Source organism: Pollachius pollachius, assembly GCF_949987615.1.
Source record: "Pollachius pollachius genome assembly, chromosome: 6".
Classification (NCBI taxonomy): domain Eukaryota; kingdom Metazoa; phylum Chordata; class Actinopteri; order Gadiformes; family Gadidae; genus Pollachius; species Pollachius pollachius.
In genome coordinates, this window is record NC_136939.1 from 10442909 (window position 1) to 10462469 (window position 19561).

Sequence of the window (19561 nt, forward strand, 5' to 3'; positions counted from 1 at the left end):
ATATGTATATACATACTTTATGTATATACCTTATCTCGATGTGCATTATCTGTTATCTCATCTCTACCTGTGCTGCTCAGTCAAAAGTTTTAAAAAGGAGCCGGAAGCTATGAGGACAATTTTAGTCAGGCCAGTTGCATATTCAATGCAAATTGCCTGAGTGATGCAGTTTAAAAACAATATATTTATTGAACAGCAACAAGTTGATCTGAAACAATGAAGCGGACGCACTTTATTATTAGAAAGTTTTTGGCTGTAGTTCATAGTGAGTTGATAATCTTTCCTGGTGTCCTACAGTGACAAGGAAGGATACACCAAACGGTGCCAGATAGAACAAAGCATTGTGTCTTCAATTTTATGGCGTCTTTCTTTTCAGATTATGTTGTTCTTAAAGCCATATAATTGTGACAGTACTGTAATACTGTGCACTGAGTGTGTCGATTTTGATATGTTGAGTGGAGTTACTTGGAAAATAAATGTTTGGGCTGTTCTGGTTTTCAGATAAATGGCATGATAATGTACTGTATGCATGGATAAATGGATTAGGTGTATGCTAGTTGTATGGACCACATCCTTTAGCTCCAGGGCAACGCCATAGAAAAAGAAGAGAGCATTTATTGTCTTGCTCTGGTTTTGATATTATTTCACTTAAAATGTTTTTTTTTAAATACAAACCAAAGAAGAATTTGGTAAATAAATGTTTGTAAGTTTAAATAGCCTATGCATGGGATATTTTGTGAAAGTGGAAAGGCTTGTAAGGCCCCACCCAAAACAACACATTAAACATCAAACAACATAACATAAGTATAGTTTTCCAGTAGATATCATCAATCGAAAAAGGATAGAAACCTTTGTGCAGATTAGGTTGTTTATATATTTAGATGTTCTGGTCTTTCATACGTTTAGCTGTATCTGTTGGATAAGGTACTGGTAGCTTGGCTGCGAGTGCTTTCCATTTTTTGGCATGTTCTTTTCTTAAGTTATTTTGGCAAGTTCATTTTAATGGACTATTTAAAATAAATGTGGTGGACCACTATATTCATTGACTCATGTGAGCATATGCAAAGATTGCAATTCTTTGTAGTAACCACTAGATGGTAGGACTGTTGAACTATTGTCACAAACTGATTTGTCCAAAGTATATTTACTGCATACAACATATAGCATTCTGTTGTATGCAGTGCATCCCCCCCATGCATACGAGTGTAAAAGGGTGTCAGCAAAGATAGTCTGCGTCCGTTGTGTAAAAGCCAATTAATTACCCTGTGCACTGACTGAAAGCCTATCTGCTGCTCCAGCACAACACGGCAGGTTTGATCATACTAGTGGTTGTTTGAGAGGCAGGAGCTGGACAAACTACACTCAGAAAGGATATTGCTAGAGCTGCGGTTCATTTAGAAGAACTCTTTGCATGCATGTGTGGCTTGTCATCATTGTTTGAGAATGCTGTTGCTCTTGTGTTTTTAGCATGGATATTAAAAGAAAAAGATCTCCCAGCATGGTTTGAACGCTGTTCCGTTGTTATGTGGGTAATAATAAGGAGAAACTAAAGGGCACACTGCCAGATACAGAGGTACAAGTAAGACAAAGATGGGTAGCCACTCAGTTCAGAGGTGAAATGGCCTCATTGTTAAGTGTGAAAGGGCAGGTTTGCAGGGTCCAGTCACCACAGACAGGAAACACAGTCATTAGTCTTTGGCTCCTCGATGGTGAGAGATGACTGGGGGTTCAACAAGCGGTGAAAGACATTGGTAAAGTGCTTTTGCTGTTTTGACAACTGTTTGTACTGAGCATAATCAGGAAGATGAATTATGAATCCAATTCATTTTCTTGTCTTGACCATTGACAGAAAGGTTTATGGACTTAAATGTTTAGTGTTTAGTGTTTTATGCTCAATTGCAAATAATTAAATAATAAAAATGATGGACTTGGACTTACTTGGACTAAGTGGGCCGGTGTTGCTTTGCACTACAGACAAGAAGTTGTTCTCTGTGAGAATGCAACGTCCACAGTGGTGGAGCTAGAACATTTTCAGTGGGGGGGCCAGGGTGAGACCAGAGATCATTTTGGGGTTGCACATAAATCTAAATATGATATAAGGCATCTTGAATTTAGGGAATATTTAAGGCATGTACACGCTGTAACTCTACATCCTAATATTAATTCAGACAGTGGTGTACTTACACTTTTAAATTCCATCTTTCAAATACACTTTTACTTTATCAATTTCTTGCAGTTACCTATGAGTCAATTTTTTTTCTGATGTGTATATAGATTGAACTCAGATTCTAAGACAAGTGCAGGTTGGTCTCAGCTTTTCAGGTATGTTTAAAAAAAAAAAACACTAACTCAACCTTTTGATCTAACACTGTAAGAGTAAAACGTCAAAATGCAGTGCATTTAATCAGAAAATAAATTAAACAATTGCAAAAACATTTTTTTTTTTTAACTTTTGAAGCCCTGCCTCTAACATAAACAAAATACATTAACTTGCCATAGATTCATTTTACAACAGCCGTATTCTGCGATTATTGTGGTTTGTAGCAAAGCGATTCACAAAATCACCAAATTCCAGGGCTATTGCTCGTCTTGACTCTACACTTAAAACTCCTACATTTACAATTACGGCATTTGGCAGACGCTTTTATCCAAAGCGACTTACATCGGTTAATACACACATTGACAGCAGAGTCAACCATGCAAGGCGACAGCCAGCTCGTCAGGAGCAGTTAGGGTTAAGTGTCTTGCTCAGGGACACATCAACACTCAGCTAGGAGGAGCTGGGGACCGAACTAGCAACCTTTCGGTTACAAGACAACTGCTCTACCTCCTGCTCTACCTCCTGAGCTAAGCCGAAGCCCCACATTTCTGAGTCGAACAACATGCATGGTTGATTTAACGTAGGTCTTGACCAGTTTGAGTGTGGAAATGCTTTGTTCAAAGGTAGCTTTACTCACAGGTATGGCAATGTCCCAGACATAAATGTATGCAAATTAGACAAGGGTTGCCAATGGGGTGGCCGGTATTCAGTCTAGTGTGGCCCCGGCCACCCCTGGCAACTCCGCCACTGAACGTCCACAATTCCCATGGTCAGCTACCGGTTCCAAGGTTGGAACCTGTTGCAAACAAAAATGTTAATCAAATGTGTTTCAGCTCTACATACATTGCATTTATCTTTTTATGTTGTGCAGCAGCAGAACTTGCCATTTCTGACTGTGAAGGCTAACTGTAGCACTTCTAATGAGGCTTTAGCATCTTCCATCACTGCATAATGTTTATAAAATTTGTTTGGCAAACGCAAAGGTTCTCATGTATTTTTGGGTCCAAATATGGGATTTTTCCATTCAATTATTTGGATTATTTTACAATTATTTATTCAAATTAGGCATGCTGTATTATTAAATGTATAAAAAAAGGCTTCATATTTTTTTATTAAAAGAACTTTAATTGAGTATGGAATTGTCCAGCAGTACACTTGAACATTAAGTTGGATAACAGGGTAGAACACAGCGTCACCTTGTAGAGAACTAGACAAGCAGTGTGAAATATACAGGTTCTGGTCAGGGATACATGCAGGGCTGTATTAGTAGTACATACAGTGCTGTGCTGTAATCAGGTGGCCCTCTCTGTCCTGCTAAGACATTGCAAGGATGGATAACAAAGTGCTTAAAACAAAAATAGCCGTATCTAGCCTTTTTCTCAACTCTTCTCTGGATGATAAGATAAGAACCTACTTGGGGTTTTAATGCAGAAAGTTTACTCTAAATCCTACCTCTGCTTTGGGTTTCCTGCAACGCCTCTTCCTGATGCGGCGCAGAACACAACCTGCTTACGTAAATAAGCGGGGGAGAAAGCACCAGGAGCCAAAGGTGAGCCCCTGTTGCCATATTTCACAGGAGGCACCATTGTTTAGCTTCACACTGGTTCCTTGCCATGCAAAGAATTTTTCCGCTACTGCAGTTTACTAACGCCACAAAATGTGTTGTTTGTGTTTAAATAAAACCCGACAACTTTTGTATGAGGCGAGCTGGTGAACGTGTGACAATTCCTAACTGGGGGAGGACTCTTAGGAAACAGCCGTCTTCCCCATGCTTTGTGCAGTGGTACATGCAGTTCTCCAGATATGTTTGTCTCACCTCATGTCGGTTGTGTCTTGAAGTCATCCAAGAGCAATATTTTGGTTGGATACAATTGAAATGTGCACATGTAGAAAATTAAAAAAATGTTGCCCATACTTAAATATTTGGCGATGCAAAAAGGTATTGTAAGCGTTGACTGTCCCAAACGTTACTAGACTTGATGCTTTAATACGTCTGTAAAAACTGTAAAAAAAAAAAAGAAGAAAGAAAATAAAGAATGTCTGAGATGACCCTATTGACTTATTAACCCATTTTGTTTTCTCCACTTTCTGTTGTATTCAAGAAGGGAGAAGTTCAAAAAGTTCTTCTGACTGGTGCTACAGTACCGATCAGAGGTTCTGGCCTACTCTGTCTTATCTGGACGTTGGCTTGGTGGAACAATGTCTGGGTCATTACAACCATGTTTTTGTCTGAGGTTAAAGAAACAGACTCACATTCCTTATCGACAGTAAAGGTGAGTCTGGAAAAATGAGGCAACCTCCACCCCTCCTTACTTCCCTCTACAAGCCTCAATAAATTCATGACCATCAAGGATGTCCCTTCTGGCCGCCCTGTTTTCCTCCCGTAGATATGTCAGTTCAACCCGCTAGTGAGGTAACTGCGTAGGCGATATGCCCAGGTTAAGTTCCCCTCTCTCTAAACCCACTTCCCTGTCTGTATCCGTGTCCTGTCTGTTATGGCACGGAAAGCCCATACAAGTACAAAAAAAAAGAAGGCATATCTGACTTATGATTTGATTTTAATTCGTCGACTCTCTTGGGTCAAATTTTTGTTTCCCTGTGTCTATGTCTTTGTTCAATTCTTAACATATTTTCTGTGAATTCATGACTGGATGTTTCTCATAAAACATGGCTACGGTTTGCCGTTGATTCAGAGGAAATGGGGTTATTTGAATCATTAATACTTCCCCCAATAAAGTGACGTGTTGTATTCCTGTTTCCATGTTAATGGAAAGATGATGACAGGTAACATGACAAAAGGGATATTGCTATGTTTAGATTTCAAAAAACAAAAAAAATACAGTTTGGTTGGGATGGTTGGGTTTTACTGAAATGCTGTGTCCAAGTCCATATTGTGCAATTTGCGAACAATTCGTTTTAACAAAAATGTACAGCAAGTTTTCCGACAATCCTTGTGAGGAATGACCACAAGGGGTACCCTACTATCCAGTCCACATGTGAGGGACTGGAGAGGCTGCAGTCTCCAGTCCAGTTGATGATAACATATGAGGCCCAGGTCAGTGAGACCAAAGGGGATGTACAAGGATAAATAAAGATTAGTCAGTTACGCATGCAGGACCAACCCAGTCGCCCCACGTCTGTTTTTGCTTCACGCTATTATTTGAAACGTCAAAACAATTTATACAAGAGGGAAACAAATAACCCCACAGGTTGGGATGTTTACAGTGATGAAGGCATCCTGCCAACATGGCTAGGAGCAAATATTTATAGCCACGCCTCGCACTTCAGCTCAGCTGTGTAGAAGTGACACAAAATTGGATGCATTTTGGTGATTGTCTTTCTCCATTTGACAAAATAATATGAGCTATTAATTTTGAATTAGAGAACAGCATGTTTTTAACTTCCCAGGAAGCTTACGGACTGCAGTGTGCTACCTCAAGCAAAAACATGTTTGTGTTCATGCTTTCAAATTTTCCGGTTTCCGGTTCTGGTTCGGGTCCATGCCAGGCCTATATGCCACATTTTGCCTGATAAATTCTAAGAAACACATCATGCATTGATCAGATTTTATCGAAGGGCTATTTTCAACGGCTGTCGAGGCTGTGCTTCAACAAAAGGTGTACATCCGCCTTCCCTTCCCTTCCCTCGCCTCTTGAGTCCCCCAGAGCCATATCTCACAGAGGTCGTTGACACTGACACAAAACAAGACCCCTTGGCCCGGTGAGTCCACCAGCGTGAGGCTGTAACCCTCTCCCAGAGGGCACCGGAGAGGGGGCCCATACATCTTCTTCAGGGCTAAATAAAGAGCCCCACTTGATGGGTACGCTCTGATAACATAAATCAGGATATCCCATGGCGAGAGAGATGGAGAGCAGCTATTGTTTTCTCGTCAAGTGGGCAGTGATCGTGACGGACAAGGTGCACATGATATACGTAGGCAAAAGAGAGAGGGAGAGAGAGAGAGAGACAGAGGCTGTGGCTGTGTTGAATCCTCTTGTTCTTGTTTGGTCCAGGACAACACAGCAGAAGGCAGGAGGAAAGGATGGCTGTATGAAGGTGGTGTGTGTTTACAGGGGTTTCATCTCTCCACTGCTAGAGGTAGCACCAGTGAATACTTGAACACCTGCGTAAAGAGCTTTACCTCATCATTTAAAATCTCCAATATTAATCAAAGTGATTATCTTATCAGTGATACTAGCCTGTAACCGATAACATAGTCAACGGTTACTGGAATCATGTGTGATAGGCCTTTATGATTCTAGGCTGCATTGTGCGGACTTGACGACCAGTGTCTTGATTTTGCAAGTATAAATAGAGCATCACCTGAATGCTGAATACACCCCTTTACCCACAAATCCCTATCATTGTTTACCATATTCAGAGAAGTACAAAGAAAGAAAATAACCAGAATTCGGTGTACACATGAAAGGGGAATTACGAGACTGAACAAGGAAAAGGGATTGGCGTACCTTTTCTTTCCGAAAACAAAACACACACACAAACACACAGACCGTGATTGCATCCAGATGGGTTTACCAGCACAGTGCTGCATTAATTAACGGAAGCAAGGAAGTGCTTCCCAGGGACTTCATTGTGATCCAGTGGATTGTGTTGGGGGCTGATGCTGGGGGTGTTTGGGTGAGGGAGTGGGGGGGACCATCCAAAAAGCCTTTGGCTCTTGTTGCTGATACCTGGCCTGTACCCCGTCTCCATTGGGCCTGGTGCTACTGAAGGATCGTGGAATACTTGGAACCCCAGCCTCCGACATCCGTTCTAGAACTATTATTGTCAGATGACCATGTGAGATATCCAGCATGAGTCAGAAGAAGTTCTGCCAAACTTACCATTCAGTCCAATGCCAGCGCCACTCCATGTTCTTCCTTCCCGTGCTCCAGGGTTGTGGAAATTTTGCTAGCGAGCGCGCTGTGTAATCCAAGGGCGGAAATATCACAGACCTATTGTTTTCTCTTTGTTGGTAAACATGTAGCCTTCCAAACCTAAAGATGGTTGTCCGATGAGTGTTACTTTATATAGAAGCTACAGTATGAATAGGCAATGTACTGACACATTTAGGCCAAGGTCAGGGTTGGCAGTGGATCAATTGGACCAAAAATTCAAGGAGGTGCAATTATTATATATTATTATATATTACGATTCAGGTGAAAAGTGTGAGTTATCCATGTCCCAGCTCTGCACCTTCAGGTAAAAACATCAGGACACGGCAAACTGTGTGTGTTTGTGTGTGTGTGTGTGTGTGTGTGTGTGTGTGTGTGTGTGTGTGTGTGTGTGTGAGACGCCAGCTGCCCTTCCATACCAGATGTATGCTCACCTGTGCTCAGTGGGTCATTAGTGTAACTGGGAGTACCTTGGCCCCGTACAACAGCTGCCCCAGTTTTCTCTCTCTGTCTCTCTCTCCCTCACTCTCTCTCTCCCTCTCTCTCTCTCTGTCTCTTTCTCTCGCTTTTGATCATTCCCTTGTATTACCTCCAAAACTTGGTTTGCTTTCCTCTTTCTATCAGAACGCCCCTGAGCAAGGCTTGTAACCCCTATTACGTGTTCTCATAGACATCTGCAGGTATTGGTTCCTTTATCATCTGTTCTCTAGTCAAACGTAGGCCTACCTTTTTCGGAGAGAGGCACAATCTAGAGTGAATCTGGGCTGTGTTAGCATACATCCCCCCTGCTGAGGCTAACAGGCTTTGTTTGGAATAGCCCACGAGCTAGTCAAACTTGAAAAAAAAGCCCAGCCGTGGCTTGCACCATTGCTCCGAGCGGCAGAGAGGAAGTTCCCTCCTAGTTCATGTCGTTAACTTGGCTCCAATAAAAGCATCCGTTTGCACCTCTCTGGACAACAGGAAGTCTTTGTTTATCGAAAAACATCCCCTTGGCAGACCCCAAGGGTGTGACCCCCGTTCTCTGCCCCTTCCATTACCCCCCCCCCCCCCCCCCCCCCCCCCCACACACACACACCTCCACCAACAGCTTCCCTTCCTAGCTGTACAGTTGCAGGTTGTCTCGGAGTAGCCATGTTTGGGCCTCCCTTTTTTCAATCCCAGCGGTCACTGCTTCACCGAACAATACGCGTAGGACAGAAGCCATGAAGTATGTGTGTCTATGTCTCGGCTTCTGTGTCACGCCGCCGCAAAGGGGCGTTTGTCAAAGTGGCCGCTGCCGCGTATTTTTACATACCCTTTGACATTCCCTTCGTCCAAGTCACCTAAAGTAGGAAGGAACAGTACACTAGATGTACAATGAGGTGTTCTCAAAGCATCCTGACGATGTCATGCTACAATTTCAACACTTGGAGCTCTAGGTATCCATTCTAAACGCAAATTAACGGTTAAAGCAGTCACACACAATGAGTGAGAAAAACGTACAAAATTGATTATGGCGACCCAATCAATAGGTTTTTATTACATGTCCATCAAAAGATCCATGTTATTCACAGTTGGGGTTCAAAACATTTCCTGGTCATATACCATGCACACACAAACACACACACACACACACACACACACACACACACACACACACACGTATGCATACGCACACACATGCGCATACACACACAACATTCTCACACACACACACGCACTGTCAAATATTTCTATATTTCTATATATATATATATATATATATATATATTCTTACATAGATAAGTGGTATACCAATTACTAAAGTGTGGCTTTCTGTGCAGTATCCATAGCAATAACAGAGCAACTAAGGTGTTAGATGACCGGCCGTGTGAATACGTGTTACAACCAAATGTACTTCTACAGGGCATTACCACATCGCAACTATGCAGGCAGGTGCTAGCAAGGTGGCCTATCATGGCATTCGTTTTGAGAAACTGCTTAAATGAATGTTAAATATGACTTGTCTTCCTTCTTTGTAAATGCGTACTTGAGTACTAGAGATGATCTCGACGAATTGCGGTATTCTTTCACACCCGCAGTCCTCTGAAGGTGATGAGACATTTGGTCTGAGAAAGCATGATGTACACTAAGAGAAGTACCTGAGCTCAAGTTTCTTCATTCAGCTTTCTAGGAACGGCTTTGCTTGCAATACTTTTGGCGTTGCCAAACGCCTTTACAAGGTGCTTGATACAAATCGTCACAAACATTCACAGTGTATGAATTTGTGATTGCTCTATCGTTTTTGTTTTTTGAATCTACGACCCCCTGCCCTCCCCGGGAGAGTCCCAAGCGTCAAACCCAACACTCGCAGCCGTTCCCTCCCTTCTTAGTCCTCTCTGTGCACCCCGGCAGCGCCCTCATCGCCTTGCCGCGACTGTTCGTGGCCATGGTTGGCTGCCGTCTTGCCGCCGGCCTGCTGGCGGCGGGCGGACCCGTGCCGGCGCTCCGACAGCCAGTTGGCGACGCTCATGGCAAGGCGGAGGAGGCCCAGGCTGAGGCAGTGCACCTCGGAGGGGATGGGAATGTCGGAGAAAACGGCGTGATCCCGGCACATCAGCGCCGCGCTGCACTCAAAGTCCTTCACCACGTTGAGGATCTCCTGGCGCTCCGCCTGCCGCATCATGCCCCGCACGTTCAGCAGTGTCGACACGTGCCTCTTCCTGTTGATGGTGGGGGAGGGATACAAAAGACTGGGATGAGAAGGGGTGCGTGTTGGAACTTTTCTCATGGCCAACCGGAGTGCCTGATACACCATGTGTACAAGGCTCGGAGTTCCTTGTCATCGTCAATCACTCTGTCAATCACTCTCATCTTCCACGCATCCTCTTCCTCCATGCATCCTTATCTGTGTACGGATGCTAAGAGTGTACATACGAGGAAGGCTATCCTTATCAGACAGCTTCATCACTGAGTACAGGCCAGGATGGCAGCCCCAGCGAACAGAAGTCCTTATTTATTGCTCTTATCATCCATCCCCCCCCCCCCCCTCCCTCCCTCCCTACCCCAGCCCCTGCTTGGATTCCAAGCCGTGGCACCAGACTGTCTCCCCTGGGGGTGGCAGGAATAGGAACTCCCCTGCACTTCCTGTCTGCTGCACCATGGGTCATGCGTCACACCCGGCGGAGAATTGCCAAAACTGTCACCTGAGCTTCAAGCAGTAACACAAACAGCCTCTGGAGAGGGGGGAGAGGAGGGGAGAGGGGGCTGGGACTCCCCTTGAGGGCCTCTTCAGTCTCTTCTATTCTCAAAACAGACCCTTGTCGGTCGCCCGAAATAGCCAGGTTAATGTAGTTATGTTTCCGCGAGTCTTTTCCTTGTTTTGATCCATTGTGTCAACAAAAAGACCATACATTCTCTTTCGATTTCCCCACCTTAGGCCGAGGGCCAAAAGCAGCCCTGTGATTGTACGGCTCTACACACGACATGGCGGTCCATGGGGACGACAGTGGAATCTTTTTATGGGATGAGTGACACCTGAGTCATTAGCGGGGGGAAGTGGTTTCATGAGTGATAATAAATTGCTCAGGCCTTACCGTATATCTGGAAACTCTTTCACCAGCATGGCAACTTCCATCTGAATAGAGGGGGTGTCTTCCAGGAGAATGATGTCAGCCAGATGGCAGATGAGACTGTCCAACCAGGATGAGCCCGACTCCTAAGACGACAGAGAGCTTTAAAACTTGATCTAAAACTTCAATGGTACCTATCAAAAGGTATAGCAGTACCATATCAAAAATATAACAGTGGGATGACTATTGTTATTCAAGGGGAATTCTTAACCTAACGTTTTTGTTGTTTTGATCAATATGGAGCTCACAGAATGACCAAATATGTATGTGTTATTCAGGACTACAACGGATTGCAGGGCAAAGATAATTTCCCTCCGAGAGACGTGAAGAGCGTGCACGTGTTTTTTTCCACGTATTTTTTCCTCAAAGTGCCGAGCTTGTCGGAATCCTTTGGCCTGCATTCACTAAAAATATCTATGTTGTTGTTTTTGAGGCTGCCATTAAAAACGCATCCCCTGCGTTTGCACTGAAACGTTGTCCTGCTCTTGGGCAAAAGGGGCCCCCAAGGCCATCCGAGAGCCACATCAAAGCCAGCCAGCTGACGGGAACAGGAAGTTCCTTCTGAGCACAGAGGCTTCCTGTTGTCAGCCGGTAGGTGACGGACACTTGTTTGAACTCGCACACACATAGGGGGCAAATGCCATGCTGGCAGGCCCAGCTCCTCTGTACTTTTTTTCCCTTACACGGTGTGGACTATTGTCATGCCACTTCATCTATCTTCATCTCACTGATGGCAGCCATTTTTCTGCGCGCTGTCCTGTATCAACACTGTCTGAGTTATTTGTGACCTGGAAAACCCAAGGGTCGGGCTGCATCCAGAGTCACCGGCCGCTGCCATCCAGGTCACTTCTGGTCTGCACTGTTAGCATTAAGCTTCACCGGAATATTTTGTACAGGATAATCATTTCCTGAAAAGGCATGCCCAGTTCCAAACTCTGAGGTCCTTGGCCTCTCTATTGGCTCAATTAAAAAGGACTTGTAGGACCTTTTGGGCTGCCTAAAAAGGGAATGGAAAGTAAATGGAATGGTAAAAAGAAGTGCTTAGTTGATGGTAAATGGAGAGAAGCATCTAGTCCATTTGCCAATAGCATTGTTTAAAAATGTATCCATTTTCCTTATTCCGGTTAGCATTAATATAACTGAGAGACATTTATGTGGTCATTTGGCAAAACAATCTTGAATCTTGAGACCTGTGCTGCTTACCAGATCCTTGAATAGTCCCTTGAGCTGTTTGGCCTCATCCTGAAGCCGGAAAGCCATCCTCTTCCTCATCTTGGAGGAAGTGCAGATGACCCTTCCCCGCAGTATGGCTCGGACATACTCCACAATGACTCGTCTGTGCACCTCGCCCACAAGGATCTGTCATGGAAATAATTAATTATCAAACCATGCAAAGCCCAACCACTGAAGCAGTGTGATGGAACTGTGATGCAGGTCAAACTTTAGTTGTACCTGGTACGGTGGTGGGTCCATCCTTCTGAACTTTTTAAAGTTCTGCTTGATACTTGCTTCAATTGCCTCAAAGGCCACAGTGTTGTTCAGCCATTTTCTCTTCACCAGCTTGTCAAAGAAAGGCTGGAAAGACCAAGAAAACGCCACATGTAAAGCCACAATTGATCAAGAATCAAGACGTGTTACTAGTTTCAGACAGTGTGCACATTTCTCACCCTAATGTGCTCAAACAGTCTGTCGGTTAGAACTCGCACCGATTGGTTGACAATCCTGTCCAGGGACGTGTTAGCTCTCTGTGCTATCTCCTCACTTCCCTGTGGGTCACACTGCCTGCAGCGCTGCACAAAGGTCCTAGAGGGGCACGCAGGATACAGATGATATGTTTTCACCAACAGTGCTTACAGTGATCACAGTAACCGATCTTAAAGAAACAGCTCTGCGGTAGGTGCCCTTCTCAAAGACACTTACAGGTAGGCTAATTGGAAATCCAAATCGAACAATGGACATTTCAGGGGGCTCTATGCGTTTCTGTCCCACCAATTTTGATGATGTTCAATAGAATGTTATTTCCCACTCTCCCAGTTTATTGCCAATTTACCTGAGCGGAGGGCAGCAGTTGACCAGAGCTATTGTTCTGGAAACATATCCATCTCCTCTATCTCCAAACTCGGCCTGGGTCTCATGGAACATCTCCACCTTTCTCTGAAAACTGGACGCGTGGAAGTGTTGAAGAGTTCACATAGCATATACTAATCGTATTTATCTCAACAAGGATAGTTACGGTCTACATTAAGATATATAAAGCAACGGTAACAGGCTTACACTGCCATTTTTTTTTTATGAAAGCCAGCTAGACATTCGCTGTTTTAGGTGATCCAAGTGAAAATATCATATTGTCACATGTTTGGTCTAACTTGGTAATTATGGACGTTGGAATTCATCAAGAGTCACCTACTTAAAAAAACACCTGATTGCAAAAGCAATTCTGTATAAGCTAGTCAACCATAAAGTATTGAGAAAGGCCAGTACTCACCTATAGAGGAAATCTGCGAGTCCTATGAGGCTGCAACGTGCCACTCTGGAGCCCAAAAACTGGCTGACAGTTGTGGATCTGTCCAGGTCAACCTTAAGTCTCTGAACCAGATAAATAGGCAGACATTAAGCTTTTCAATTGAAAACTTACAGTTGGAAACTGACCTAAGATCCCAAAGCACATTTTGTGAATAACACAATGCTGTACCTGGATGACAGAACGTGCAAGATTGGACTGAAACTCCTCTATGTGCAGAGCCTGGGCCCATCGCCTCTCCTCTTCATCCAGAACCTGTATCAGTTCTCTCTCGACTTTATCCTGAAAGTCATAAATATGTTATATTATGAAGGGTATTTCCTACTTTACAAAAAGTAATAAAACTATAATAATCAAAATGCATTTCTTTTACCTTGACAATATTGAGGCAGTTTTGTTCCAGCCGATCCACTGTGTCCTGGGGCAAAATCGGCTCCAGATGGGAATAATTGATATGTGCGGAAACGCCAATATTGCCTAGGACATCCCTGGTGACAAGACATACATTAAACATAAATACCTGCATCCTTTACATGTTCCTTCATTGTGTATCCTTGGCTACTCAAGGGTGTTAATATTTTCAAATTGAACCATACAAAGTGTGGGACGTACCTGTTGTAAATATTGTAGAACCAGTCCAACAATGAGTACACGTCTGTGATCTGCAGCGGGCCGCCTGTGATGATCCGCAGCCGCTTAGCCACGGCCCGGTGGTAGCTCTCCACGTACACCTGGAACGCGGAGAACTCCTCGGGGTAGATGGACACGGCGTTCCTCCTGGCGGCTTCCAGGTCGTCCACCATGCGACTCCTCAGGCTCTCCAGGTAGAGAGCGAGCTGGCCCGCCTTGGTGTCCATCTGGCTGGGCAGGCTCCATTCGGTGGCCTCTGCCACCGCCTGCCTCCACTTCTGCTTCAACCTCCGCGGCCGGTGGCTGGGCTGGCTCGGGTTCTGGGGACAGCCCTCTCGTGGAGGCTTTTCCTCTTTCAAGGCCCAGGAGGCATCGGCGTGCTCCTCCTGCTGGATCACCAGCACCACAAGGCACAGGTTGGGCCCCGCGCTGGGCTGGCGGAGGGACTCGCGCACTATGTCCCACATCTCCCTCTGCAGAGCCTCGTAGAGGAGCTCCACATCCTTGGCTTTGCGCCGGCCTGAGTCCAGCGTGGCGTTGGAGCTGAGCAGGTCATCCTGGAGGGAAGGTGTCGAGGAGCCTATGCTGGAAGGGGTACTGGGGAAGCTCGGCGTGAGGGCAGGATTCGATGCGTTGGGCAATAAAGAGAGCAGCTCACACTCTCGCTCCAGCTCCTGGATGTGTGTGTCGGCCTGGAGGAGGTCCCGGTTGTTCACCAACTGTAGGATCTCCAGTACTGTGGGAGGAGAAGATAGAGTCAGCATCCTTTCTCAAAGAAAACACAAAAAAAATGGAAGAGCAAGCAAGAGGGCAAGTTTAACAATTTGTTGTTCTGTGACCTCATTTCTAACCATGGCCAGGGTCCTGGTAGAGCAATGAACAGCAGCTTGGGTGATTGTAGCTAGGGAAGATGGGCCCTGCAGTGGGAGGAAGTGAAGTGGTTTCCTGACCCCACTGTTGGTTGATGATTCAACTCAGCGGACGACCTTGTAAACTCATCGCAGAGCGCTCTAGGATTGAGAGGAAATCCAACTGGACATAGCCAGGAAATTCAACGTTCTCTCTAAGTACAGGTTAACAGAACTAGCTCCAATGTGTTAATCTTGCAAGGCAAGATCACCATCAGGCGAGAATCCATTTAACCAGGCTCCAAGTTATGCGCATGTGGCCTAACCACAGTGCATCGGACCGATCAGCATATGAGGAACTACATGTGATCAACGTGCTAGACGGCGATACACAGAGGGTTCATCCAATCAGCTGGCAAGTATTTTTTTGGGATTGCCCCTTGCTTGCCACTTTCCAAACACTTTCCAAGGATGACTTCCCAGATGGTTCGGTGTAACAAACCATCTTGCGCCTCAGGTTACCAATGTGTTTGGCCATTGAAGAATTGCCATGGCAGGCAAAGGCCCAACATCACAGCCATTTCTCACACACTTTGAGGTGTCCAATGCGCGGATCTTACCTGAGAGCGGCTCCCTTGGTTTGACGACCTGCTCCTCCTCTTCCTCCTCCTCCTCGGTCTCCAGGGAGCCCCGGTCAGACATGGATTCCCGCTTCAGCTTACCCAGGCTGACCATCCTGAGGAAGGAGGATCGCCGGCGAGCCTCTGCCTCATGATCCATGCTCAGATCGCCACAGGGCAGGCTCTCCCTGCGCATCTCCCTCCGCCTGCCTGTGAAACTGATCACCAGAAGGCCTCCATTAACAACCCTCCCACCAAATGGTTCAACTACACTGGTGCAACTGGTGTCCTATCCTAATACCAGTAAATATTGTTGTCTGACTTGAAAAGTAAATTTCCCTGTGTGTGTGTGTGTGTGTATGTGTGTATGTGTGAGTGTATGTGTGTAAGTGTGTCTGTGTGTGTGTGTGTGTGTGTGTGTGTGTGTGTGTGTGTGTGTGTGTGTGTGTGTGTGTGTGTGTGTGTGTGTGCGTGCGTGCGTGTTAAAGTATAGTTGAGCATCACCCAGAAAAGGAATGCTACATATTTGCACATGTACAAAACTTTGCTGCCGTTGGGAATGAGGACAATGTCTCGGCTAAAAATAGCTCCATTCACGGAGCGGCGCAAGTTCACAAAATAGACCTGACAAACAAGAGCAGTTCCTGAGATCAACAGGTTTGTGACCGGGTCATTAAGTTACTCTTAAGGTAGTAGCAGGACTATGTGGTGGTATGAGTAAATCTGTGTTACTTGACCCTGACCATCGTTTATTTTCTGAAACCTTCTGGAACCTCTCATCTGGGATCAACTGTCTTATTTCTGTTGATACTATTTGTGCACTTTGTTTGTTATTCTCCAAGGAACCTCTAGCATCTGGAAACACTATGAGAGCTAGAAAATAATGTTCCCCCTTTGGATTTGTTTTTCAAATGGCTTTGAGTGAATTTACAAAGTTCTTATCTTGAGAAAATAATTGAGCGCAGTTGGTTCAGCTTCAAGATGCAACTACCCATTGCATCATTGGTTGATACACCTTAGAGAGGATGATGAATTGTTGATCTGTAGAGTATTTTTATCTTAATTCATAAAGTTATTAATAGCAGAACCACTTATTCAATGCTATTCTTGCTATCATGTCACAAGCGAGGTCAAAACCCCTCTATTGGCGCCTCTGCAGCTTCCCCTGCTCACCGGAGAAGCGTCATGATTTCCTCTGAGCTTCTGCGTAGTCCTTTCCTTTTCTCCTTCTCCGGTGTGGGTGTGGTGGCGCCCGCAGGGCTGCGCTGGGCCGTGCCCCCGCCGCCCCAAACACTGCGGCCGGAGATGCGTAGCCCCTTGCCCAGCTTCCCCAGGGTCTTGAGGGGTGACACACCGCAGATCCGCTCCAGCGTCCCGCGCAGGGGTCTTCCCTTGGCGTTCCCCGCCCCGTGTCTCTCCGCGTTCACCTCGTTCTCCTCCACCTCGCCGTCCCGTGACGTCCGATGATGCTGCTGCTGCTGCTGCTGCTGCTGCTGGCGGTATCCCCTGACCTCGGCCATAATGAGGCCCGGGTCGTCCCCGTCGTTCCTCTCGTCCTCCAAAAGGTCCACCTCATGGAAGGGGTTGAGGTCCTTCATCTCCTGGAGGTCCTGGAGGTGGTTCAGGTCATTCAGGTCCTTGAGGTCCAGGTCCAGTCGGGGCAGGATCAGCTCCCCGTTGCTCCTGGGGAACTCGTGGCAGCTCTTGGATCTGCCCGGGAGCTTCTTTAGAATGGGCATGTCACACTTTTTCTGGTTTCAACAAACTGAAAGAAAAAATGATTGTGACGGAATTAGCACCTCAGTTTTTACTTCATATGACACAAACTACTTATGACTACATATGACATTAAATACATTTGAAAAACTGTATATGATTAAATCAAAGCTCCAAATAAATTCATTTTCGCAACATCCTTTCAGGTCGGTTTCATAACACTGCTTGCCAAATACTCAGGAAATATGAATTCTAAATATTATTGAATTTAGAGAATGGCTGTGTATTTTCCTTGACAAAATACACGTGTTGGACAAACTCATATTGACAATATCTTTTGATGCCGAATAAACTTTTTGACTGGCTTAAAATGTAGTACACTTGAGTGACAGGAGAATAAATATTTTTTATATTTTGGATTATATTCAGACAAATAATAAAACAATAGGTCAAAGCTTTTCAATATTAATATGGCACACCTTTAGACAACCTTTGAAAACGTATTTATTAAATTAATTGATGAAGATATGTGTGTTATTGAATATTATTAAAATCACCGGATTTCTAAATCTTTTCTTTTACTTCACTGTGACACCGTGAACATTGCATTCCAAGATTTTCTGCTTTAACAGGAAGTTCTGGCTTTCGATGATTATAAAGTAATTATGGAAGAGGATATCAATTCAGATGGAAAAACACTTGATTAATATTACAGCTGCAAAGTAATAACAATACACCTGTATAATGATTGGAGAAAATCTCAGCTCAAATAAATAAACAGAAATCTGGGTATTTTTAAATCTATATATATCTTTTTTTAAATAAATTATTGTATTATTTTTATGCAACCTCAAATTCATTTTGTTTTGTGGAAATTAATTGTATTATATAGCACAGACATAAGTGCTAAGAGGTGCATATTGTGGGTAAAGACCATTATATCTCTTTTAAAACGTATATATTTAATTTGAACTTTAAGGGGGCCAGCAATTGGTACGACTATATAAATTTGAAATCTACTCAGGCAATTGCTTCGTTTGTCTGCATTTTTGCACTATCCAGAAACTGTCTTCTTTATTAATCCAATACAGTAACCATGTATCTTTAAGTAACCAAAACAATGTTGAAAAAAAAGTGCTCTCATCTCAGCCAAACTTGTTGTTTTACCTATGGTATCAGATATATCAAGAAGGCTCTGAATCCCCAGACTTAGCCATTGTTTAGACACTTTGTATTATGACCAGTATAATGAAATCTCTCCATGCATACCAAACACTAGTTAAAGCTTCATCACTTACTATGTTTTTTTAGCTGTACTTGTGCTACAAAAGTAGTATTATTAAAGCTGCTTAATGGCTTCAAATTTGAAATGCCCATCTAATAAATTCACGATAAGACATAAAGTTATCATATCTATCCATAATCATAAGCTTTCACACAGGGGATAAGGGGAACGTCTTTGGCGCACTGAAAATAACAACCCTGACGTAAGAAATACATACATCGGCAATACCTACACAGAACACGTCCGCATCATCTGATCATTCAAGATCATGGCGAGCCTTGTATCTCTAAGCAGAAACAAATCTACGCCTCGACTCAATCCCAACCCCAGCCGTCACTACAGGATTCCCCGGACTCCCATGACCACAGTGAAGCATTCAATATGAAGAAGAAGCGTCTGTAGGACCTGCTGGATGCTGCTTACCTGGTGTGACGGTCGTGCAGAGTTTCAGTGCAATCTCATCCTGGAGAGAGCTGCATGTATAAGCCTCCACTGGGTCTCCACTGTGTGTGCGTGTGTGTATTGTTTGAGAGACTAAAAAAAAGTGTGCGAGTGTGGCCGTAAGTAGACTCGGTGGCCCATGAGAGAGAGAGAGGGAGAGAGAGAGAGAGAGAGAGAGAGAGAGAGAGAGAGAGAGAGAGAGAGAGAGAGAGAGAGAGAGAGAGAGAGAGAGACGGCCTCTATTGTGGTGGAGGGTGATGGTTTTTCCTCAGGAAGTGCCCCCCCCCCCCATCCCATCCCATCCCATCTCTGACCCACCCCCACCTCCTCTTATCCAGCCCCAGAGACTGCTCTAACCACTGAGTGTGAAGGTGACAACTGCATGGCAACTGAGGATGAAGTTGAAGGATGAGATTACAGTTTGCATTTCCCGATCGCCTGTCATTTATTCTGCGTACATTGGTGCGCTTGTGCATGTGTGTGTGTGTGTGTGTGTGTGTGTGTGTGTGTGTGTGTGTGTGTGTGTGTGTGTGTGTGTGTGTGTGTGTGTGTGTGTGTGTGTGTGTGTGTGTGTGTGTGTGTGTGTGTTGACTAGCTTCCTCATGTTGGGGACAAGTTGTCCGGGACCTTGAGCTCCATACAGAAACTCAGCTAAAATAAGCAGTCACCACACATCAAAAACCCATACAAGAGAC

The 19561-nt window shown here is 44.6% G+C and overlaps 1 protein-coding gene across 1 annotated transcript; it reads right to left on the bottom strand.

The window, feature by feature from the left end:
• Positions 1-9562: 9562 nt before the first annotated feature.
• exoc3l2a (exocyst complex component 3-like 2a) lies at positions 9563-18941 on the bottom strand (the record flags this gene model as incomplete). Its single annotated transcript, XM_079739046.1, has 13 exons — positions 18849-18941; positions 16598-17189; positions 15425-15642; positions 13939-14692; positions 13700-13814; positions 13498-13608; positions 13291-13391; positions 12856-12966; positions 12473-12608; positions 12258-12380; positions 12009-12164; positions 10770-10891; positions 9563-9896 (listed from the first exon to the last, which is right to left on the bottom strand). Exons 2-13 carry the CDS (start codon positions 17161-17163, stop codon positions 9563-9565), a joined length of 2847 nt encoding a protein of 948 aa, XP_079595172.1. The 5' UTR covers positions 17164-17189; positions 18849-18941.
• Between the last annotated feature and the right edge of the window lie 620 nt (positions 18942-19561).